The sequence below is a fragment of the Lissotriton helveticus genome, chromosome 3_1, assembly GCF_964261635.1.
Source record: "Lissotriton helveticus chromosome 3_1, aLisHel1.1, whole genome shotgun sequence".
NCBI classification, from domain to species: Eukaryota; Metazoa; Chordata; class Amphibia; order Caudata; family Salamandridae; genus Lissotriton; species Lissotriton helveticus.
Window position 1 is genome coordinate 1,550,488,376 of NC_136061.1, and position 20,731 is coordinate 1,550,509,106.

The 20,731-nt window shown below is 44.8% G+C and overlaps 1 protein-coding gene across 1 annotated transcript in view; it reads right to left on the minus strand.

The window, feature by feature from the left end:
- The window catches only part of LOC144823623 (interleukin-18-like), a 241,013-nt gene that overhangs the window by 21,660 nt on the left and 198,622 nt on the right, over positions 1-20,731 (minus strand). Inside the window, exon 5 of the mRNA XM_078682299.1 lies at positions 5,401-5,534. Within this exon, the coding sequence (XP_078538425.1) occupies positions 5,401-5,534 (134 nt within the window). The remainder of the gene's footprint in view (positions 1-5,400; positions 5,535-20,731) is intronic.

Consider the following 20,731-nt stretch of genomic DNA (forward strand, 5'->3'; position numbering starts at 1 on the left):
GACTATTCACCATTTCAAAGTGTAAAGTTACTACACAGTGTAGACTTACCATGCTCCACCCCCTCAGTTAAAGAGGTGGAGTCTGATCAAAGGTGAGATACAACAATAAATTACTTCTAGTAACTTTGCAATTGTATTTTACGTTCTGCACACTTGACAGAAACTACTGCAAAAGTGGAGGAGAAATAGAAAAAATCTTTTAAAGTTACAAATGAATGTAAATTAGATGTCTATATTTATTTGAAAAGTAGAACAGAATAAAAAATTCTACAGCACCATTAACGTAATTTTGAATGAAATATTTAACTTATGTAAAAATATATATTTGTTTTAAACGGGTTTATTAAAAAAAACTTCTTAAGGTTAAATGTTTATATTTATTTACTGTGCAGTAAAATTACTAAACGTTTTGTATAGAATTAACTAGAATGAATTAAAATTAATGTAATGTAAATACAATTTAGAATGGCATTTATTTTTAAATAAATAAAGGTTTTAAAAATATTTTATAATAAAATAATATTTATTTTACGCATATCTTCTTTTTAAATATTAAAATGAATATACATATATTTTTTAAATGTCTCAATAAATTAATTTATTTCCTACAGAGGTTTATTTTAAGCCCATGCCTCCATTATTTTCGATGGGAGGGTGCAGTACCAGTAGTTGGTCATATTTGCTGCTGGATTTACTCCAGGTCTGAGAACATCTACTGCTTTTTTGGGTTAATTTTTTAGTAGTATCTAGAGAAGTGCAGTTTGTTAATTGAACTGGCCTACTATTTTGTGGGTGGGTGCTTGTATCTGCCAAAATCCCACCCTAACATCCTAACACCCCATAACTCCTCCCTAAGCCTCTCCCACATTATAGTAGATATTCCCCATTTTCCAGCCACGCCCCCATCCCTTCCACATGTACTACTAAAACGTTGATTTTCCTGTGCAGAGCTCTTCATAGGTTGGGTGGAGATCTCCGCACAGAAACAATATTAGCGGTGCAGGCATAGACTTCGGCATGTAAATTGCATTTAGTAGTACATGAGTAGAACTATTGTAGTACTACATAATGTACTGCAAAATCGGGTTTGTGGATAGGCCCCAAAGTATGCATTCAGAAATCCTTTCCTATGACAATGAGAAGTTTAAAGAGCTTTAAAATATTTCTGGTATCTGTATAAATCGAACATGGAGATCAGAGTTATATTATATTGCATACCAGTGCTTAGTTTAAACCAGTCATTGCCGTTTGGGCCCACCAGTGCTCATTTATGGGAACCAGGACTTATTTCTCCTCATCCGACATTTCTCGAGAGCAAGAGAGCGAAAACACACTGAGAGGGGAAAGAAGGAGAAATAGAAACATGGAAAAACTGTCACAAAGGGAGAAAGCAGGAAAGGCAAAAGTGAGATATAGGGCTAGGGAGTGTCTGGTACTAATAGCTCCGGCCGCAGACTTCTGAGCAGAGCTTAAGACTCCGGCACTCCTTCTTTTAGAAATTAAACACTGTTGCATACTGAATTGCACCATGTTCCAGAAGAACATCTTCTTTACACTTGAGATGAACCATTATTAAAGCTTACTAGTGATCACATTTACATTCTAATTTTCGAAGATGGGTACTCAAAAAACGTTTACGTTAAAGAGTACTTTTAAATGTACTGCCATTATTTGCTGCAGTAAATGTATCCACAAGATGTGAGGCCCTCAGAACCTTTATATTTTCACGAACCATTTTTGATTTTGTTATTTTTAAAGAAAGTTTATATGCTGGTTGTCTTATGTAATTCTTGCTCAAAGTGTAATGGCTACCAGTGTCTTTTGTCTCCAGCCTCTTCCCTAACCCTTTGACCCACTGTCATTGAGATCTGCCATTGTTTTTTTATCGTCCCTGGTTTTGTGACCCAGAGCTATAGTTGGAATGGACCAGCATCATTCCAGTGGAGATCTCCCGGCAGTAAGTTTACCAATCCAAAGGCGTGTGTCCTAGGAGGTAGCCAGAATTTAGTAACAGTTTCCTTGCTGGTAATTGCTAACGCATTACAAACTATAAATAATTAGACTGATGCAGAAACTGCAAATCTAAAAGTTTGGCCTAACTGTGAAGAGGAGATGTGGACTAGTGGTTTGACCTTGAGCTGAGTAAACAGGCTCAAGTACTGGCCTCAGCCCAACATCCTGCGATTGTGCAAGATCGCCTAGTCTCTCTGTTCATAAAAACAAAAACCCCAAAGGTGACTATTCACAAAGATACATTTACACAAGTAAATCTACATGTGTACATTTACTCTTACATTTTGTAGTAATTTTACAACATTTAAAACTAAATAAAATTGCTAAAGCATTACTAACCTAATTTTTTAATAAATATCTACTCGATTTAAGTACATTACACTAAATTGAAATGATATTTTAGAGATTTATTAACAATATATTCCCACCTCAAAGGAAAATGTTCATATTTATTTATAATGTATTGAAAATCACAAAAATTATATTTAGAATTGATTTCAATTAATGTATTTCTTTTAATACATGTTACAATTATTTAATTAATAAGAAACTATTTTATAATAAAATACTTATTGTTTAACATTTAATTTTATTAGCATTAAAATAAAGTTACATATATTTTTGAAAAGTCTAAATAAATTAATGTATTTTGACATTATTTTCTAAATGGTTTTATTTTAAGTCCCTGTCTCCATTATTTCTATCGGAGGGTGTTTCAATACCAGTGTTTGCCCTTATATGGCATTGGGCTTACTCCAGTTCCGAGTATAAGTACATTTTCATTTGCTTTGGCTCCTTTTTGTCTCTAGTAACTATAGAAGTGCAGTTTGTAAATGACAATGGGTTTACGTTTTTGTAGGTGGGTGCACGTCCGTCACTAAACCCCTCCATATCCCTCGTTTAAACCCTCCTTACTCATCACAAATACTCTCCAATTTAGTAGAAGCTATACCCCATTTTCCAGACACTCCCCTATCCTTCTCTCATGTACTACTACTAAAACATAGGCATAAGTGTACGGAGATCTCCACAGTCTGGTTGGACATGTCCTCATAGAAAAGATAGATGCAGCAGCTGCATTGACCTCCACACCTAGATTTGTGAATAGCATTTTGAAGTACATGAGTAGTACTGATTTAAATAAATGCAGTTTGTGAATGGCTCCCGAAATGTATAATGTTGTCCGGTGCTCGTGTGAGGCTTACTAATGCCCTTGGACCAAGTTTGTGCCATGCAAAACAGCAACAACAACAAAACCTCTTCAGGTGGCCTACCCATTTTACATTGTGGCATTTAGGGCTGCCGGAGTTTTGACACTGAAACCTTTTTAAATGTATTTGATAATGAGATGGGGAACTAATACTACTAGAATAAGAACTTACTGTCATGTTTGCTACGTAAAGTTTTCTTATATGGGCATTCAAGAAGATTTAGTAGTTACATTGGCTTAATTCAAACATCAGCCTGTCACTGGAATGGGGCCTGGGATTGTACTAGCCCCATCGCTTCAGATTTGGAATAGTGCATGTCGATGTCATCTGATAAAATGTTTGCATTTTTTAAAGTTCACTACAAGGGCCCGATTTGATGCTGTACATAATATCTCAATCATTTGTATATCATCTCTCTGGAGGGTGATGTTTTTCTAAGGTTTTTGTTGCTTTCATGTCTGCAAAAATTGTTTTTGCAATGTATAGCTTAGATTTACTAAGGGTTGTATGGGTATTCACTTGGCGCCTCAAAATTCTGGGCTGCACCCATTGACTTTTATAATGGTAACTGCATCAATGGAATACTTTGGGGTCGATTCCGATTCGGGAAAAAAAACGTCCGTACGAGTTGTATCCGGAGCCCTCTCCGTACGAATCGTACCCGTCCGTCCGAGTCGCATAGTACGATCTGTATTCCATGAATCCGTCCGAATTGTCGCGATCCGTACGTATTGCAAGGCTAAAACCGTGAACCATACGACTCGTACACATGCCGTATGACCCAACGAGTACGATTTGGACCGGGGAATGAGGATGCGATTCGTACGGTCCACGTCAGGTAAGGGCGAGTCGTACGGAAAAGCACACAAACACAGACACACTGTACGGTCCGTACACCCCATGATCGCAGGGGTATGCACCGTACCCCATGCACGATGGGTGTACGCACCGTAGCCCGTGTACGATGGGTGTACGCACCGTACCCCATGTACGCTGGGTGTACGCACCGTACCCCATGTACGATGGATGTACGCACCGTACCCCATCGTACATGGGGGGTATGCACCGTACCCGGGGGGGCCGTTCCGTACCTGTTTCAGCGCAAACTCTGCTTTTACGGCTGTTTTCAGCTCCCGTAGTAAAAGGGTCGTACGGTGCGTACCCGACACGTATCGTACTTGCTGGGTCGTAAAAACCAGCCGCGAACCGTACAAATGTTGCGTACAGCAGGTTCCGAGGGAGAATCGTACGGAGATTAGAGTCGTACGGTCTCTGTACGACTCGTACGGAGTACAGCTCCTGGTACGAAACGTACTTCGTCGTATGTACGGGGGACGATGCAGGGTACGATTCGTATGGGAAAAACGCTCCGAACGGCTATTTGGAGCGGTTTTTCCCGAATCAGAATTGGCCCCTTTATGTCGGTTTATATTGCTTGGTGCCACTGGAGCTGTTTTAGAAGAGCTTTGTAAATAACCCTTTTCATTTTTACATAGAATAATTATCTCAAACGTCCTGCTTTCGCAATATCCAGGAGTATTAAAAATTGATAAATAAATATATTAAGTGCAGTTGAAATAGTTTACCTTATTCTTTTGGCATTACACTGAAAACTGCTCTATTTTTGGTAGCACAGACATCAATACTGCACCTTTCACATAAAAAGTGTATATAAGAGCAGCTTTAGGAAACAGTAATTGAGAACTGAAAAAAATAAATAGAGGAGCTGCACTCCAAGCAGGAGCGTGGAAGATGAGAAGAGTGTGGAAACGTCCACCTTTTTTGTGTAAAAAACTGAGGTGATGCCCAGACTGTAGGAAGGGAGGAGGTATATATATTGTCTTTTTTGTTGTTGTTATTATTTATAACATGAACCGAATACAAGCAAACATGCGCAAAGAAGGGAAAAAAAAGAAAGAAAAAGTAAAAAATTAGAAATACGGAGAAAATGTATATTGTCAAGGAGAAATGTGTTGACGCTGGTATGGCAGTGATTTGTTGTTAGATTCGTAGAAGGCAAAATGGAAGGTCAACAATGAAGGCCTACATTGTATGTGGGGACATTTTGTTTCCTTTCCATGCAACATTATTGAACTTTTACCCTCCTGGGGCTTAGTTGATTGTGTCAATATGTAATCCTCGGCTCGCTGAAAATGAAATACACTTTTTTTCTTACCTTTAAGACAACAGTCCTATCCGCCGCACATAACAGGTAGTGCTTCCGGTTTACTTCCACTCTAAACACAACTGGCAATCCGCTCTTGGGGTTTGTGTCTCTGTAATAGTGAAGGAAGAATTTGACCCGCTCACCTGGAAATAACAATCAAAAAAATTATGCTCCAAAAGAAGCCACCTGGGGTACCGTCCAAAACAACTTCAAGGAAACGTAGAAAAGTTAAGGAAGAGGCAAGCATGAATGACAGCTTTCAGGAAAGACATGACCTGCTTGTTCCTGCTGAGCATTTTGTGAAATTGGTCAATTATCACAATTCGCAATTTATGTAGCTATTCCCCCAGCACGCGCACATACGCAGATACCCAAACAGAAGGTGAATGTGATAACAGACGTCCTTGTGAAATGAAAAAGCACCCACAGTTGTTTATTCTTTCCCTTTGCGGCACAGAAGCACACAATACGCACATGGGGTATTTTCCTGCACACAGCATTCTGCTGAGTCTAATTCTCCAGATTTTACTTAATTTATAAACTAATTTCTTCACTGAAGAAGGAGTAGAGTTTAATGGAGTACAGCATCGATTAGTGGAGTATCATAAAGTGTAGTGTTGCAGAGTGGAGTGTCGTAGAGTTGAGTGTCGTAGAGTGGCCTAGAGTGAAGTGTCATGACATACAGGGGTGCAGAGTAGATTGGTGTAGAGTGAAGTAGCATAGAATGCAGTGGTGTACAAGCACTTTGGCCACCCGCTGCGGCTGCATCAAAGAGCGGGGGCCTGCCCCCCTTGCTTCGCCACTGGTTGAATGCATTGGTTTTGAGTAAAGTCCAGCCACGGCCCGTATAGGGAGTGCCACCGGGTGGTGACGTGAGGGGGGGTTGGAAGGGGCAGGGTGGGGGGTTGTAAAGTGCGGCAAACGGACGATTTCAGGTAAGTAATGAAAAAAATACACAAAACGAATTTTGTTGCGCACGTTGCATCGCATTTGCCGATGCAGCGCGCTCAACGAAATTCGTTTTTTTTCTTTCATAACTTACCTGAAATCGTCCGTTTGCTGCATTTTTTCCAAGCCCACCATGCCCCTCCCAGCTCCACGTCACCGCCTGATGGCACGCCCTATACAGGCCGTGGCTGGTAAAGTAGTGTATAGTGCATTGGCACAGAGGGCTGTGATGTAGAGTTCAGTTCCGTAGACTAGAGTGGTGCAGAGTAGATTGCAGTGGCTTAGAGTGCAGTGGCATAAAGTAGATTGTTTCAGAGTAGAGTGAAGTGCCGTAAAGTGGAGTGCTTCAGAGTAGAGTGGAGCGGTGCAGGGTAGAGTACAAAGGTGTAGAGTGCAGTAGTGCAGTATAGAGTTGTGTAGAGTGCAGTGGTATGGAGTGCAGTGGTGCAGAGTAGATTAGAGTGCATTGGCATAGAGTGCAGTAGAGTGGCATAGAGTTGAGTGTTGCAGAGTAGAGTGCAGTGGAGTACAGTGCAGTGGCATATAGTAGAGTGTAGAAGAGAGCAGTAGCATAGAGTACATTGGTGCATAGTAGGATAAAGTGGCATAGAGTACAGTGACATAGAGCGCAATGGTGCTGAGTGGCACAGTGCGCAGTGGTGTACAGAGTAGTGGCGCAGAATAGAGTGGCGTTCAGGTCAGTGTCGGACAGTACAGTTTTTCAGAGTATAGTGGCGCAGAGTGTAGTGGCGCAGAGTAGAGTGTCACTGTGTAGAGTGGTGCAGAGTAGAGTTGCGGAGAGAGCAGTGGCATAGCGATAAGTGGTGTAGAGTGCAGTGACACAGCACAATGGTGTAGTGTGTTGTAGTGTGCAGTGGCATAGAGTACAGTGCCGGAGAGTGCAGTCTTGCAGAATAGTGTTGTAGAAGGCAGTGGGGCAGAGTAGAGTGGCACAGAGTAGAGTGGCACAGAGTAGAGTGGTTAGGGGTAGGTGAATCGGCCCCAACCCACAGCAGAATGAACACCATGACTCAGGTGTCACGAATATCCACCGGATACCGCATGGAGTGATACTTTCAACACAGTTAGGTCACTTCAATACAATGCGGGTCTAATTGCTCGCAGCTATTGAGAAGTGGTAGGTAATATTCACACCGACCACTTTGTGTAAATAGTTCACTCACTAGGTCCTGAGGAATTGCCACAGATCATATTGACCAACAGGACATGAAACATGTCGACCTCTAGAGTAGAGCAGAGCTAAACTGAACCATTTTGTCAGAGAGCTGCCACTCTTATTTTTTTTATTCAGGTGGATAACCAGCCTGAATAAAAGTCTTATTTGAGCTATCCCATCTGTTTTAATCACTTTTCTAACACATTTACACTATTTAGCCCCCTCACACCCACTGCATCATACAACGAGGAACAAAAGATCTCCACTAAAGAGCCCCTTCATAGGTGCCCATTGGGTATTGCAGCACCGACCCGACGAGGAGCAGGTCCATATGATGAAGCATGATACCTCGCTTGCTGGGTGTATGAGGACCCTAGTTCCGAAAGGAAGTATTCCCTACCCTTTTCAGTTCATCTGATTGGCACACACAATCAGAGATTCCCTACACTTGTCTCATTGGTACGGACGGTTTCGGAACTGCATACCTTTAGGTGGTAGTACAGAGTAGAGTGGCACAGAGTAGAGTGGCGCACAGTAGAGTGGCACAGAGTAGAGTGGTGCAGAGAGCAGTGCTGCATAGTAGAATTGATTGCCAGATAGCACTATTTTTCTTTAAGCCACGTTTCACAGCAGCAGAGTGCACAGCAAGTAAGTGCTCAGGAACTCTCTGACTGGGCGAAGAATTAAATAAATGCAGTTTTAAGTATAGTTCAATCAACTCCATGCTATGTAATTCCAACAGAACTCCTAAACTTGGTCAACCCTCTTGATTTAGACAGGAGGCTACAGCCTTTGGTCAAACTGAAGTTTCAACCTGTTAATACCAAGGGATTGATTTAGATCTTGGAGGACGGGTTACTCCGTCACAGTGGAGAAGGATATCGAAATATAAATCCCATTATATCCTATGGGATTTAAATTTTGGCAGACGGGATATCCAACACCGTTGTGACGGAGTAACCCATCCACCAAGATCTAAATCAGGCACAAAGGCATCTTCCCAAGGAGCAAGATAATAACCATGAACTCTCTAAAACACTGCACTGCACGGGTATGTTCGCTTATGAAGAGATGTGTTACTGAGACTATGGCTCCTCAGAAGACCCAGACAATATTTATCCACGTCATGTGTCATGACGTTCTATAGACAGAATTCCCACGGTAATTTTGACTGGAACTGTATCACACGTCCTGTGTTGTGCTTTCCTGGAATTTTGTATTAATTTAAAGGATTCTATTCATAAGTTTATGAGTAATTCCACAACCTGAAATGAAAAAACCCATTGAAGATCGCAGAATGGTACCAATGTACTCCTCATTGGAAACCTGCAAACCCAATGCCTGATCCGCTTTGAGGGTGACTTTGCGGAAAGAATTGGATGCGGACTATGGGATGTGGAGTGTGGCTTTTTTTCATGCAGTTTTATATAGCGGGAAGTCAGCTCAAAGGTATGGAAGCATTTTACATCAGCACCAGTTACATTACACAAGGCCACATTCATTGATTTTGAAGCCCTTGACAAAAAGTCCCTCAAAGATCCCCGACCACCTACAATTTGAGAGTGGTATGTACCTTGAGCTGCCAATGAAAGCTGTGATCCAGGTACCATGCTTCCAGACATGAGGCCTGTGGTTCATTATGAATAAAGCCCTGTTCCTCATATACTGACTAGCTAAAGTCTGCAAGGTTGGCCCTAATCACAAAAGAATGCGAAAGTAAACATGATTCTTTCGTATGAGGTTTCTATGAACTATTTGTGCCATGACCACTAAGCAAGCTCATCCAAAGAAGAAGAGAAGTTGGCAAGCGCTTCCCCTGAGACATACGGGTGTCTTAGAGATCACGGGGGACATCTTTTTTCATTTTGCTCCATTCAGGGCCCTGGCACTTCTGTTTTGTCACAGGCCCAGTATGTTGGCAGTCTCTGAGTATTCCTATAGCAGGGTAATCTGCCTTGCCTTGATATTAGGGGTGGGTGAGGAATTCCACTCTGCTGGCAAAGTTCACAGAGTTCAGCCCACTCCGTGCGGAGTTCCGCAAAACTCTGTGAAGTGGCGCGTAGTCGAGTTTTTTCTCTTGTGCGACTCACCAATGTTAAGTTGGTGAGCGCTTGCAAGAAAATAATCGTGCGCTAGACCTCCTCCCAGCAGGTCGTGCCCGCTTCTGTTGAAAAATCTGCTGCTCGCGTTGAGGAAGCTGCTGCTTGAGTAGAATGTCTACTCGAGCGCCAAAAAGCAGCGGCCCCCTCCGGTGCGAAGCTAATTGCTGCTCCCTCTGATTTTACAGCACGGGACAAACAGCAGCCGCTTAAAATCAGTGCGAGCAGTGTGACTTAATAGACTACACCGCTTGCAGAAATCCGGGAAGCACAGTGAAATTTTTGCTGCACTGCGCGGAGTTCCATGGAGTAGAACTCCACAAACTCCACCCGGGCCTACTTGATATAACTTAGATTGTGGCACAACCACTGAATGAGCAACCCCACCATGCAATCATAGCAGGATGTAAAACACAGTGTAATTAGGTAGGTGAGCACATTACTGTAATTATGAAAATGGAGCTAGAAATAGGTATACTCAGCAGAAATGTCTTCAAGCACAGCACAAAGTGACTACCTGTGCTGGAGGAAGATGCTTGCATTGAGAGACATGGACCACCCACTCTCCAGTCCAATGTCTTTGCCTTGGTTTCTCACAAAAATATACCTGGCATTATTTTCCGCTTGATGTTTTAATCTTTAAAATGTGCTTTCATTAAAGGTAGAGACAATTAATGGGCTGGTGTGCCTGCACATATTCAAAGGATGGCTGTAAACGCATTTATCCACCCGATGTCACTACAGGTATTACTGCGGTGCCAGCTGTAACAAGCAAAAGGAATGAGGAGGGAGGGATGTGATAGTAATTAAAGAAGGACAGAGGGTGGGGTGGTGTGGGAGGGGGTGGAAAAGCAGGTAGAAACAGCTTGCAGGAGGCCGGGGGAAAACCAACACAAGCAACAGCAGAGGTGAATCAGGGACTGCAGAGACATGCGAAAAGTAAAAAAACAACCTGAACATGCCTCATGAAAGAAGCATAATTTTAAAAGGCTTGGGTCTCTGCAAAATATGAACCACTCCTCCAGGTATTCACCAAATGTATCCCAAAGCCTTGTTAACCAGTTCCAAAGGGATGTAAATAGTCTTTTAAAGACCTATGAGCAATTCAGGTGAGGCTGAGATAAGATAACAGACCCGGGCCGGCGCCCGGTGCAACATTCTTTTTTGGTGCCCCCCCCATGACCTCTCCTCAGATTCCCTCACTATCACCCTGCAAAAGTGCCCCTCCTCTCTCCAAAGCCCCTCTCTCACATGAATTTAATTTGTTTCAAAGCGCTGGTACAGGCTGCTTTACTAATCCACTCAGATATCCACATAAAATACAGATCTGTTCTTTGCAGCAGGCATATTAACCCTCTGTGCTACTTTATGATGAGTCAAAACTGCCACTAGACAAAACTGCGATCTCTCTCTCTAGCAGGAACATCAATCACAAGAGTTATTTTGACATTTCTAATGCTTCCTGAAAGCTGGTTGCGGTAGGTGCTCTTAAGTCGTAAGTTATTGCTCAACACAGCACCCCCCCTGAGTTGAGGGCACCCCTCCAGGTCAGATCCCAGTGCGGCCACACTAGTCGCACCTCCCTACGGCCAGCCCTGTGACAGAAACTGACCACAAAGCCCACAACAGCTCAGGACTGTGTGTGTGTGTCCTGGAAACTGCATCGGCCATGGCTAAGACACGTGAGGGGGGCTGTTAAGGCCTGCTTCGGGCATATATCATACTCTGGAAATGGCAGCAAAATGATGGACTACCAGAGCAGTGGGGATAATGGAGGAGCAGAGGCACAATCATGGGATAAAACAACAAGCTGCTGGGAGAGGAAAAGGGAATGGGAGGAGGATTGGCAGAGAGGGAGCAACAGGCAGATTGTCTGGAAGCTGCAGGGAGAAAGCTCTGCTATAAGTGGGACAGACTTTGTAAAAACACAGCTCTTGTGTGGAGTGTTTAAACAAAAATCAAAAAGTTGCTTCTAAAACATGAGCAGTGGAAGGACACAAGTACTTGGTCCATGATGTGGGGGAGGGCCACATACAGGAGGAAGCATGATGCATGCATGCCATGGACAAATGAGGACAAAGAATATGAGAGCGACGATGGAGCAAGCCAACGGGAAGCCTATGAGCGGGCTTAAGCCCACAGATTGAAAACCACATGTCTCTTCAAGACAGCGCATGCGCTGTCTAGTTAAGACCTAATAAACCACAAAGTTAGGTGTCAATTAAGAACACATGAACTGGGTTTTCAAGATACATATTCGGGGGTGGGTCAGGGGTGCAAGCAGTGACCCCAATGGGGCAAGTGGGTTGGAGCATGCCATGCTTTTTGCGATCAGTCCCTCTCCAGGGCTATGAACTGATGGGGTCATAATGAAAATAGAATAACCCTATTATAGCACCTTACTGACCGCCCAACTGACTGACCATAACTTGGCTGCTGCATAAGGCAAGGACCTCTGTTTTTGTGGTGGATGCACATTCAGTGCAACCTAAAATCACACATTTAGGAAGGTTGTGAAGCAATGGGCGCACCGAAAGCATGTATGTTTCACTAAGGCATGTGTCCTTCTAATAGTGTGGAAGATATATTACTTTGGTGAGTGAGTCCACTCTCTTGATCTATTTCTCTATGTAGTGAGACTTAAGGCATTCTTAAGCTCTCCAACTCAGTGGTGCTAAGTGAGTACAATTGAGAGGGGTGGGGGCGCACACACACACACACAGACACACACACACACACACACACACACACACACATGCACACTCACTTACATCCATGCCTTCACATACAGACACTCGCAAACACACCGTTTACCAAAGCTCACTCACAAATACATATATATTCATACATATACGCATGCACCAAAAGGTTTAAATAAAACCAACACTTGCCTGCTGCAGCTCTCTGGGAGAAAAGTCTCAGGGGTGCCAGGAGGGTTGGACATGCTGCCTCCCCTAATTGGCTGACCTTAGGAAAGTCAATGAAGGGACTCAGCAGTTCTAACCTTGTCACAGAGTGGGATGGGGTCAGAGAGACTGCTGACCCCACCCACTCTGTGATGAGGTGTCCATGATTGACACTCAGCCCTGGGAACTACAGCACTTAAAACTGAAGCATACAGGTACGAGGCTATCACTGACACGTTCCCTCATCATGAGAGGTAGGGCCTCGAGGACCTTTGCTGGGCTGAAAAAGTCACGCACACACGAGCTGTGACGGACTCCGCCCAGCAAATTTCAGCTCAGGCAGCCAGGTGCCTTCGCATCTAGCACATGTCTAGCACCCGAGTGCCTGATCTGATAATAAGAGTTGTATCAACAGGGAGGAACACAGGGTTAGGACAATTATTTAAAGGGGTCCAATGTATGTGTCCTAGAAAGACTATCAACAAAAAGAAATACAGAGTTCCCCGGTTGCAGTCAGCTAAAGGACTGTCATTGGTCTCTCTCTTGTCGGGTCAAACAGTAAAAAGGTGAGTGTAGTGAACCCTCTCTTGGAATTTTTGGGGTACCTCACACAAGTCGCCGGTTGGACTACACTTGTAATCCCACCCGGTGATCGTTCAGCGTCATCATCGGTACCCTGCCCCTGCGCCAGGCTGGCAGTGCAATGCCTGTCGGGCAACAATACTTGTTGCTCTTTGGCGGGGATCTTCTATTCCTTCGCCAAAGGGTGTGTGGATGTAAGGGGACCATGCAAGGAGGTAATATGTGAGTGTGCAAAAGTGAGCGTGGGTGAAATAAAAGGAGTCAGTGGAGTCCAAAAATTGGGATTTTAATGATATGGCTCACTGCTCTATTAAAAATACAAGGGGTATAGAGGCAGAACTATCAAGGTAGTAAGCCTCATTCAACCCTTGGTGAGTGGATGGTCAACATGTTTCTTGCTTATAGAGCAATTCGTCAGGACCAAGGGGTGCTCATATGATTTGCAAGGGCTCCCCCGTGATCAGGGGGCCCAGTATACGACCTGGTAGGTGTCGTATGGCAGTCCTTTCCTCAGGACCCTTCCCAGGACTAAATGGGAGAGAGAAGAGAGAAGTGTACTGTTAAGGAGAGACCAGAGAGACATCATGGACAAACGTGGAAACATTCGCGTTTTGTGACTGTCATAATATACAGTGGGTGAGCATGCCTTTGGTTTGCTCAAGGAAGATCGCATGCTTAGTGGTATCCAACAAAGTTGGTTGGAAGTTTGTCATGCAGTAAAAAACCTGTGAAAATCAAGGGCTATTACTGTGCTATCAGCATGCGCGATAGCTAGTGGAAATTGAGACAACATTTGTGGGGAGAAAAACAGACTTCAAACATGTCTTTGTGAAGTTTCAGAAAAGAACACTAGATGGAGTCAGTGTATGGGTAACTAACCCTTGGATTAAACCGTAACACCAGCCGCAATAATACAGTGATGGTAAAATTTAGAACAACCTTACCCGTTTGTTACACTACGGAGGCTTCCTCGAGCTGACCGGGTGGGGCCAGGACTTGGTGGAGACCACCTGTTAGGAGGAAGTATCCCCGCCATGTTATCGATTGGCGGTCAATGCGTCTCCCCATTCAACTGCTTAAAGCTTGGTCCCGCCGTGGCGCTCAGAAAGAGGCGCACGCGGGGGCGCAGAATGGAGCATATGTGCCTTACCTCGGAGTTCCTGGCGTAGGGCGTCTAGTCACCTACCCTTCCCACTGCGGACGGTGCCGCAGATCAGCCGGTAAAGTTTGGCGTCCCGGGCGCACTACTTATGACCCGTGTGTGTGGCCAGTTTAGTGGGCGTGGCCCCGGCGTGTTACCAGGCAACGAGTGGTAAATAATGGACACAGAAGATTCACTCGCTCCGTGTGTTGCCGGTGGTTAACAACGAAGACGGCTTCGCGTGCTAACGAGGAGGGAGGGAAACGTGAGTGCCATCTTGAGAGGGAGGTGGAAATAGGCAGCTTCATGGTTATGGGCTGGGTTCGGCATAGTAAGGACAAAACAGTCCATTGGTCAGCTATCTAGTGAGCATTGTCCAGGGCACCGCATCGTTGAGCCCGTTTTCATCTGTGTGTAGACGGTGTACCCATCTCTGCTCCAGTCTGAAGAGGGATTGCTGATTCATACCAGGTTGGCATTCTAGAACTGTCCACTTTATGTCCTCAGTGGTATGTTTGTGTTCCTTGCAATGTTCATACAGCCCGGTGTGTGTTTTGGAGCATCGAATATTACTGTTGTGCTCCATTATCCGTTGTTTCACCGGGCGCATTGTCATCCCGATATAGAGCAATCTGCAGGGGCACACCAAGATGTATATACATCTCGAGCTGTTACAATTGGTGTGTTTGTGAAAGGTCCAGGTGAAATCTCCTGGGAGTTCGATTGTTCTGCCTTGGATGGTTTGGGGGCATACCACACAGGAACCACATTTGTAGTGTCCAGTGACAGGGGGAAGATCCCAAAGGGTCCTGACTGGTCGAGTTTGTAATTTCTTAGGGCGAGTGTGGATCAATGTGTCCTTGAGGTTGGCAGTCCTTTTGAAAGCGAACCGTGGTCGTGCCAATTCCATCCCAGTGGAGTTCAAGATACCCCAATGTGTCATCACGGCTTTCTTGATAAATGATGAATGCCTGGTGTAGGAGGTGACACAGGTGATGATGTCATCTGGTTCTTTAGGGTGGACCTCTAGAAGGGCATCTCTATTGTTGTTCAATGCTCGTTTGTACGAATTCTTTAACAACCGGGTGGGATACCCTCTGTCCTGGAGTTTATGCTGTAGGGTCCGGGCCTCTTGTCTGAAGTCTTGGACAGAGCTACAATTCCTCCGAATTCTAAGGAATTGCCCAAAGGGTAAATTATCTCGCAGGGCTTTAGTATGGTGGCTTTGGTAGAGAAGCAAGCTATTTCTGTCAGTATCTTTCTTGTATAGCGTGGTGGTTATTGCTTCGGGTCCCAGATTGATGGTAAGATCGAGGAATGGTATGGACGTCTCCGAGATGGTTCCAGTAAATTTAAGGAAGGGGTCTTGTAAGTTAATCCAGTCACAAAAGGCTTCACAGCTGGGACGGTCCCCTTTCCAAAGAATCAAGATGTCGTCGATAAAGCGACGCCAGAGAGTTAAGTTCTCTCGGTAGGGGTTCTGCTCCGGAGGGTAGATGTACCTCTTCTCGAACGAAGCCATATAAATGCAGGCCAAGCTCGGCGCGAAGGTAGAACCCATCGAAGTCCCCCGCACTTGATGGTATAACTGGGATTCATACCTGAAGAAGTTCTCGGTCAGGGCGATGTGGGCCAGTTCCATAATGAATGTTATTGGTGTTGGGGATAACCATTCCTCTTCTCGCATCAGCAAATCCACTGCTTCCAGGGTTGCTTGTTGCGGGATATTAGTATAAAGTGCCTCCACATCGAGGGTAAGAAGCAAGTCAGTGTCCTCTCTGCCATCTATGTCTGCAATTAGACGGAGTACATCCCTGGTGTCTTGCAGGTAGGATGGTATCTGTTTGACGTAAGGTTGGAAGAACGCATCACAAAATTGTGACAGTGGTTCTAGTAGAGATCCAATTCCAGAGACAATGGGTCTCCCAGGGACAGGAGACGTGCCCTTGTGTATTTTCGGGAGAGTATAAAAGTAGGGGATAACAGGATCCGGAGTGATCAAGAAATCTGCTTCCTTCCTACTAATCCACTCGTTAGTCTCCCCCTCAATCACAAGGCCCATGATGGTAGTTGTCAATCTTTTAGTTGGGTCCTCAAGGAGAGGTCTGTAATGGTTGGTATTTGTCAATTGTCTTCTGCACTCACGATCATAGTCTTCGTAGTTCTGAATGACCGTGGCGCCCCCCTTGTCTGCTTGTTTAATGACGATCGACTCGTCTTGGCCTAGTGTTTTGACTGCTAGTCGTTCTATATTGGACAGATTGTGGAAGGTTTTCTTCGAAGGTATCTCACGCATGCTCCTCAGGACCGCCCGCTCAAAAGTCAGGACTTCGGGTGGTACCATCCCGTCAGTGGGAGTAAAGGTGGAGGGTTTTCTTAGACCTGTATCAAGATCCGGGAGCTCAGGTTGGTTTTCAAAGAATGCCCGAAGACGGATTTTCCTAAAAAATTGTTTCAGTTCGATCATCTCTTGGAATGGGTCTGGGGTCGGTGTGGGAACAAAGCCAAGACCTTTCTCTAGTACTCGTGTTTCGGTTGGTGTCAGGGTTCTCTTTGATAGATTGACAACTAAGCTCGTCTCCCCCTGGATGACATGCTCCTGGTCTCCATTGCTGCTGGTGCTGGTATCTGGTCCTGCCACTGTACACCCTTTTGCCCTCCTCGCTTTCGCCCTCTTCCTCTGCCCCAGCCTCTGCCGTGAAAAGGTGGCAGATTGGGGGGGTAGAATTGCGGGGGGCCCTGTGGGTAGAAGGGGTACTGCCAGGGGGGTGCCATCTGTGGTGGCCCATGGAAGGCTGGGCCTTGGTAATAGCCTTGTTGCCATGTCCGAGGTGGTCGGGGATTTCTTGGTGGGACTCCCCCACTGGAATCACTACTATCCGATCCACGTCTGGTATCGCTCCCTGAGTTTTCATCAGAGGAGTAGGTTTTCTTTTTCCCGTTGTAATCATCCTTCAAGTAGGGGTAGACTTTTTCTTTTACAAATTTGGCAATATCTTTCTCGAGTTTGGTTGTTTTTTGTTTCAGTAGAAACTCATGGTGATCCGCCATTTCTTGATTTATTTCCGAGAGTTTGGTCGTAAACGCTGTCTTATTGTTCTTGGATATGGCGGTTTTCATGGTAGCTTCCATAGCGGAGATCTTCTCTATTAAAGCATCTGATAGACGCTTCGCCGTTTGACTGATGAGAAAGAGGAGATCCTTGGTGCATTTCCACGAAACTTGACACCACTCTAATTTGAACCTTTTGTCGTCCAGAAATAGTCTCGGAATTATGTTCACTACCAAACCTTGTGGGGCTATATTACTCCTCAAGTATTCAGTCATCATGATTCCGTGAATGGTGATCCTGATGAGTTCCTTTTTCATTTCCGATAGTATGGTCCAATCATCGGAAGATGCGCCGGATGATGTGGTAGGGGGATTTGTAAGGAGGGATGGTGTCGATCTTAGGGCATCGGCTATGATGTCCTCATTGAAACTCAGCCCTGGGACGTCCTCCATGGTCGTAAAGGTTCCGGATGCGGTGCCAAGGATGTCTGCCGGCCAGAGTGAGGTGATTGTTAAGATTAATGTGATTCTCCCACTTAAAATGTTGTCTCAGAATGGTCCAACGTGGCGAGTGGAATCTTCGCCAATTGGTAACCTATAAAAGGGGGTTCCCGTGCCAAAGGCACGCAAGGAATTGTATCAACAGGGAGGAACACAGGGTTAGGACAATTATTTAAAGGGGTCCAATGTATGTGTCCTAGAAAGACTATCAACAAAAAGAAATACAGAGTTCCCCGGTTGCAGTCAGCTAAAGGACTGTCATTGGTCTCTCTCTTGTCGGGTCAAACAGTAAAAAGGTGAGTGTAGTGAACCCTCTCTTGGAATTTTTGGGGTACCTCACACAAGTCGCCGGTTGGACTACACTTGTAATCCCACCCGGTGATCGTTCAGCGTCATCATCGGTACCCTGCCCCTGCGCCAGGCTGGCAGTGCAATGCCTGTCGGGCAACAATACTTGTTGCTCTTTGGCGGGGATCTTCTATTCCTTCGCCAAAGGGTGTGTGGATGTAAGGGGACCATGCAAGGAGGTAATATGTGAGTGTGCAAAAGTGAGCGTGGGTGAAATAAAAGGAGTCAGTGGAGTCCAAAAATTGGGATTTTAATGATATGGCTCACTGCTCTATTAAAAATACAAGGGGTATAGAGGCAGAACTATCAAGGTAGTAAGCCTCATTCAACCCTTGGTGAGTGGATGGTCAACATGTTTCTTGCTTATAGAGCAATTCGTCAGGACCAAGGGGTGCTCATATGATTTGCAAGGGCTCCCCCGTGATCAGGGGGCCCAGTATACGACCTGGTAGGTGTCGTATGGCAGTCCTTTCCTCAGGACCCTTCCCAGGACTAAATGGGAGAGAGAAGAGAGAAGTGTACTGTTAAGGAGAGACCAGAGAGACATCATGGACAAACGTGGAAACATTCGCGTTTTGTGACTGTCATAATATACAGTGGGTGAGCATGCCTTTGGTTTGCTCAAGGAAGATCGCATGCTTAGTGGTATCCAACAAAGTTGGTTGGAAGTTTGTCATGCAGTAAAAAACCTGTGAAAATCAAGGGCTATTACTGTGCTATCAGCATGCGCGATAGCTAGTGGAAATTGAGACAACATTTGTGGGGAGAAAAACAGACTTCAAACATGTCTTTGTGAAGTTTCAGAAAAGAACACTAGATGGAGTCAGTGTATGGGTAACTAACCCTTGGATTAAACCGTAACACCAGCCGCAATAATACAGTGATGGTAAAATTTAGAACAACCTTACCCGTTTGTTACACTACGGAGGCTTCCTCGAGCTGACCGGGTGGGGCCAGGACTTGGTGGAGACCACCTGTTAGGAGGAAGTATCCCCGCCATGTTTAATCCAAGGGTTAGTTACCCATACACTGACTCCATCTAGTGTTCTTTTCTGAAACTTCACAAAGACATGTTTGAAGTCTGTTTTTCTCCCCACAAATGTTGTCTCAATTTCCACTAGCTATCGCGCATGCTGATAGCACAGTAATAGCCCTTGATTTTCACAGGTTTTTTACTGCATGACAAACTTCCAACCAACTTTGTTGGATACCACTAAGCATGCGATCTTCCTTGAGCAAACCAAAGGCATGCTCACCCACTGTATATTATGACAGTCACAAAACGCGAATGTTTCCACGTTTGTCCATGATGTCTCTCTGGTCTCTCCTTAACAGTACACTTCTCTCTTCTCTCTCCCATTTAGTCCTGGGAAGGGTCCTGAGGAAAGGACTGCCATACGACACCTACCAGGTCGTATACTGGGCCCCCTGATCACGGGGGAGCCCTTGCAAATCATATGAGCACCCCTTGGTCCTGACGAATTGCTCTATAAGCAAGAAACATGTTGACCATCCACTCACCAAGGGTTGAATGAGGCTTACTACCTTGATAGTTCTGCCTCTATACCCCTTGTATTTTTAATAGAGCAGTGAGCCATATCATTAAAATCCCAATTTTTGGACTCCACTGACTCCTTTTATTTCACCCACGCTCACTTTTGCACACTCACATATTACCTCCTTGCATGGTCCCCTTACATCCACACACCCTTTGGCGAAGGAATAGAAGATCCCCGCCAAAGAGCAACAAGTATTGTTGCCCGACAGGCATTGCACTGCCAGCCTGGCGCAGGGGCAGGGTACCGATGATGACGCTGATAATAAGAGTGTCTGTCAGGCTGACCTTTGCTCAGCCTGACATCTTTAAGATCTTTATGGTTTACACTCCTCGTGAATTTAAATTTTCCATTAAGGAGCATGTTCAAAGTAGCCCTCAAACATGAATCCTTTGGACTTAAAGCATACACACCACTAAACAGACATTGTGACATGCATAGAGTAAGCAGTAATCACCGGGCCACCCTCACTCATTCTCCTAGTTTCTCCTTCTATCTGTCACATGCTATCTCAGTCATCGGATAGACACTTGGGGCCTGATTCACAAAGGTAAACTTACATGTTTGTTTAAGTTTACGCTTTTTCAGTATTCACAAACCTCCGTGCTCAGGGCAGAGAACTCTGCATATAAAAAGAAAGGGCAGGTCTATCTTTTTATGTGCGGAGTGCTCTGCCCCGACTCTTCGCACTCGTAAACTTACTTTTAAAATTCATTTTTGTGAATACTGAGAAAGCTTGGGCCTCATTTATGAGGCCTTGCATCAGTTTTGCGCTTCCGATGTGTCACTTTTTGTGACGCATCGGCGGCGTAAAACATGCCTCCTGTTGCGCACTATTTACAAAGTGACGCATCTAAGCAGATGCGCCACTTTGTAAACCCCTGCACTACATTATAACTGCGTCACTTTTAGGACGCTGTTGCGTCAAAATCTTGCGCCTGCCTCACAGCAGGCGTAAGACTGACGCAAGCCCTTTCACATGGGGCTTTCCCCATGTGAATGGACACATTGCTGGAGTTGCGTCACTTTTG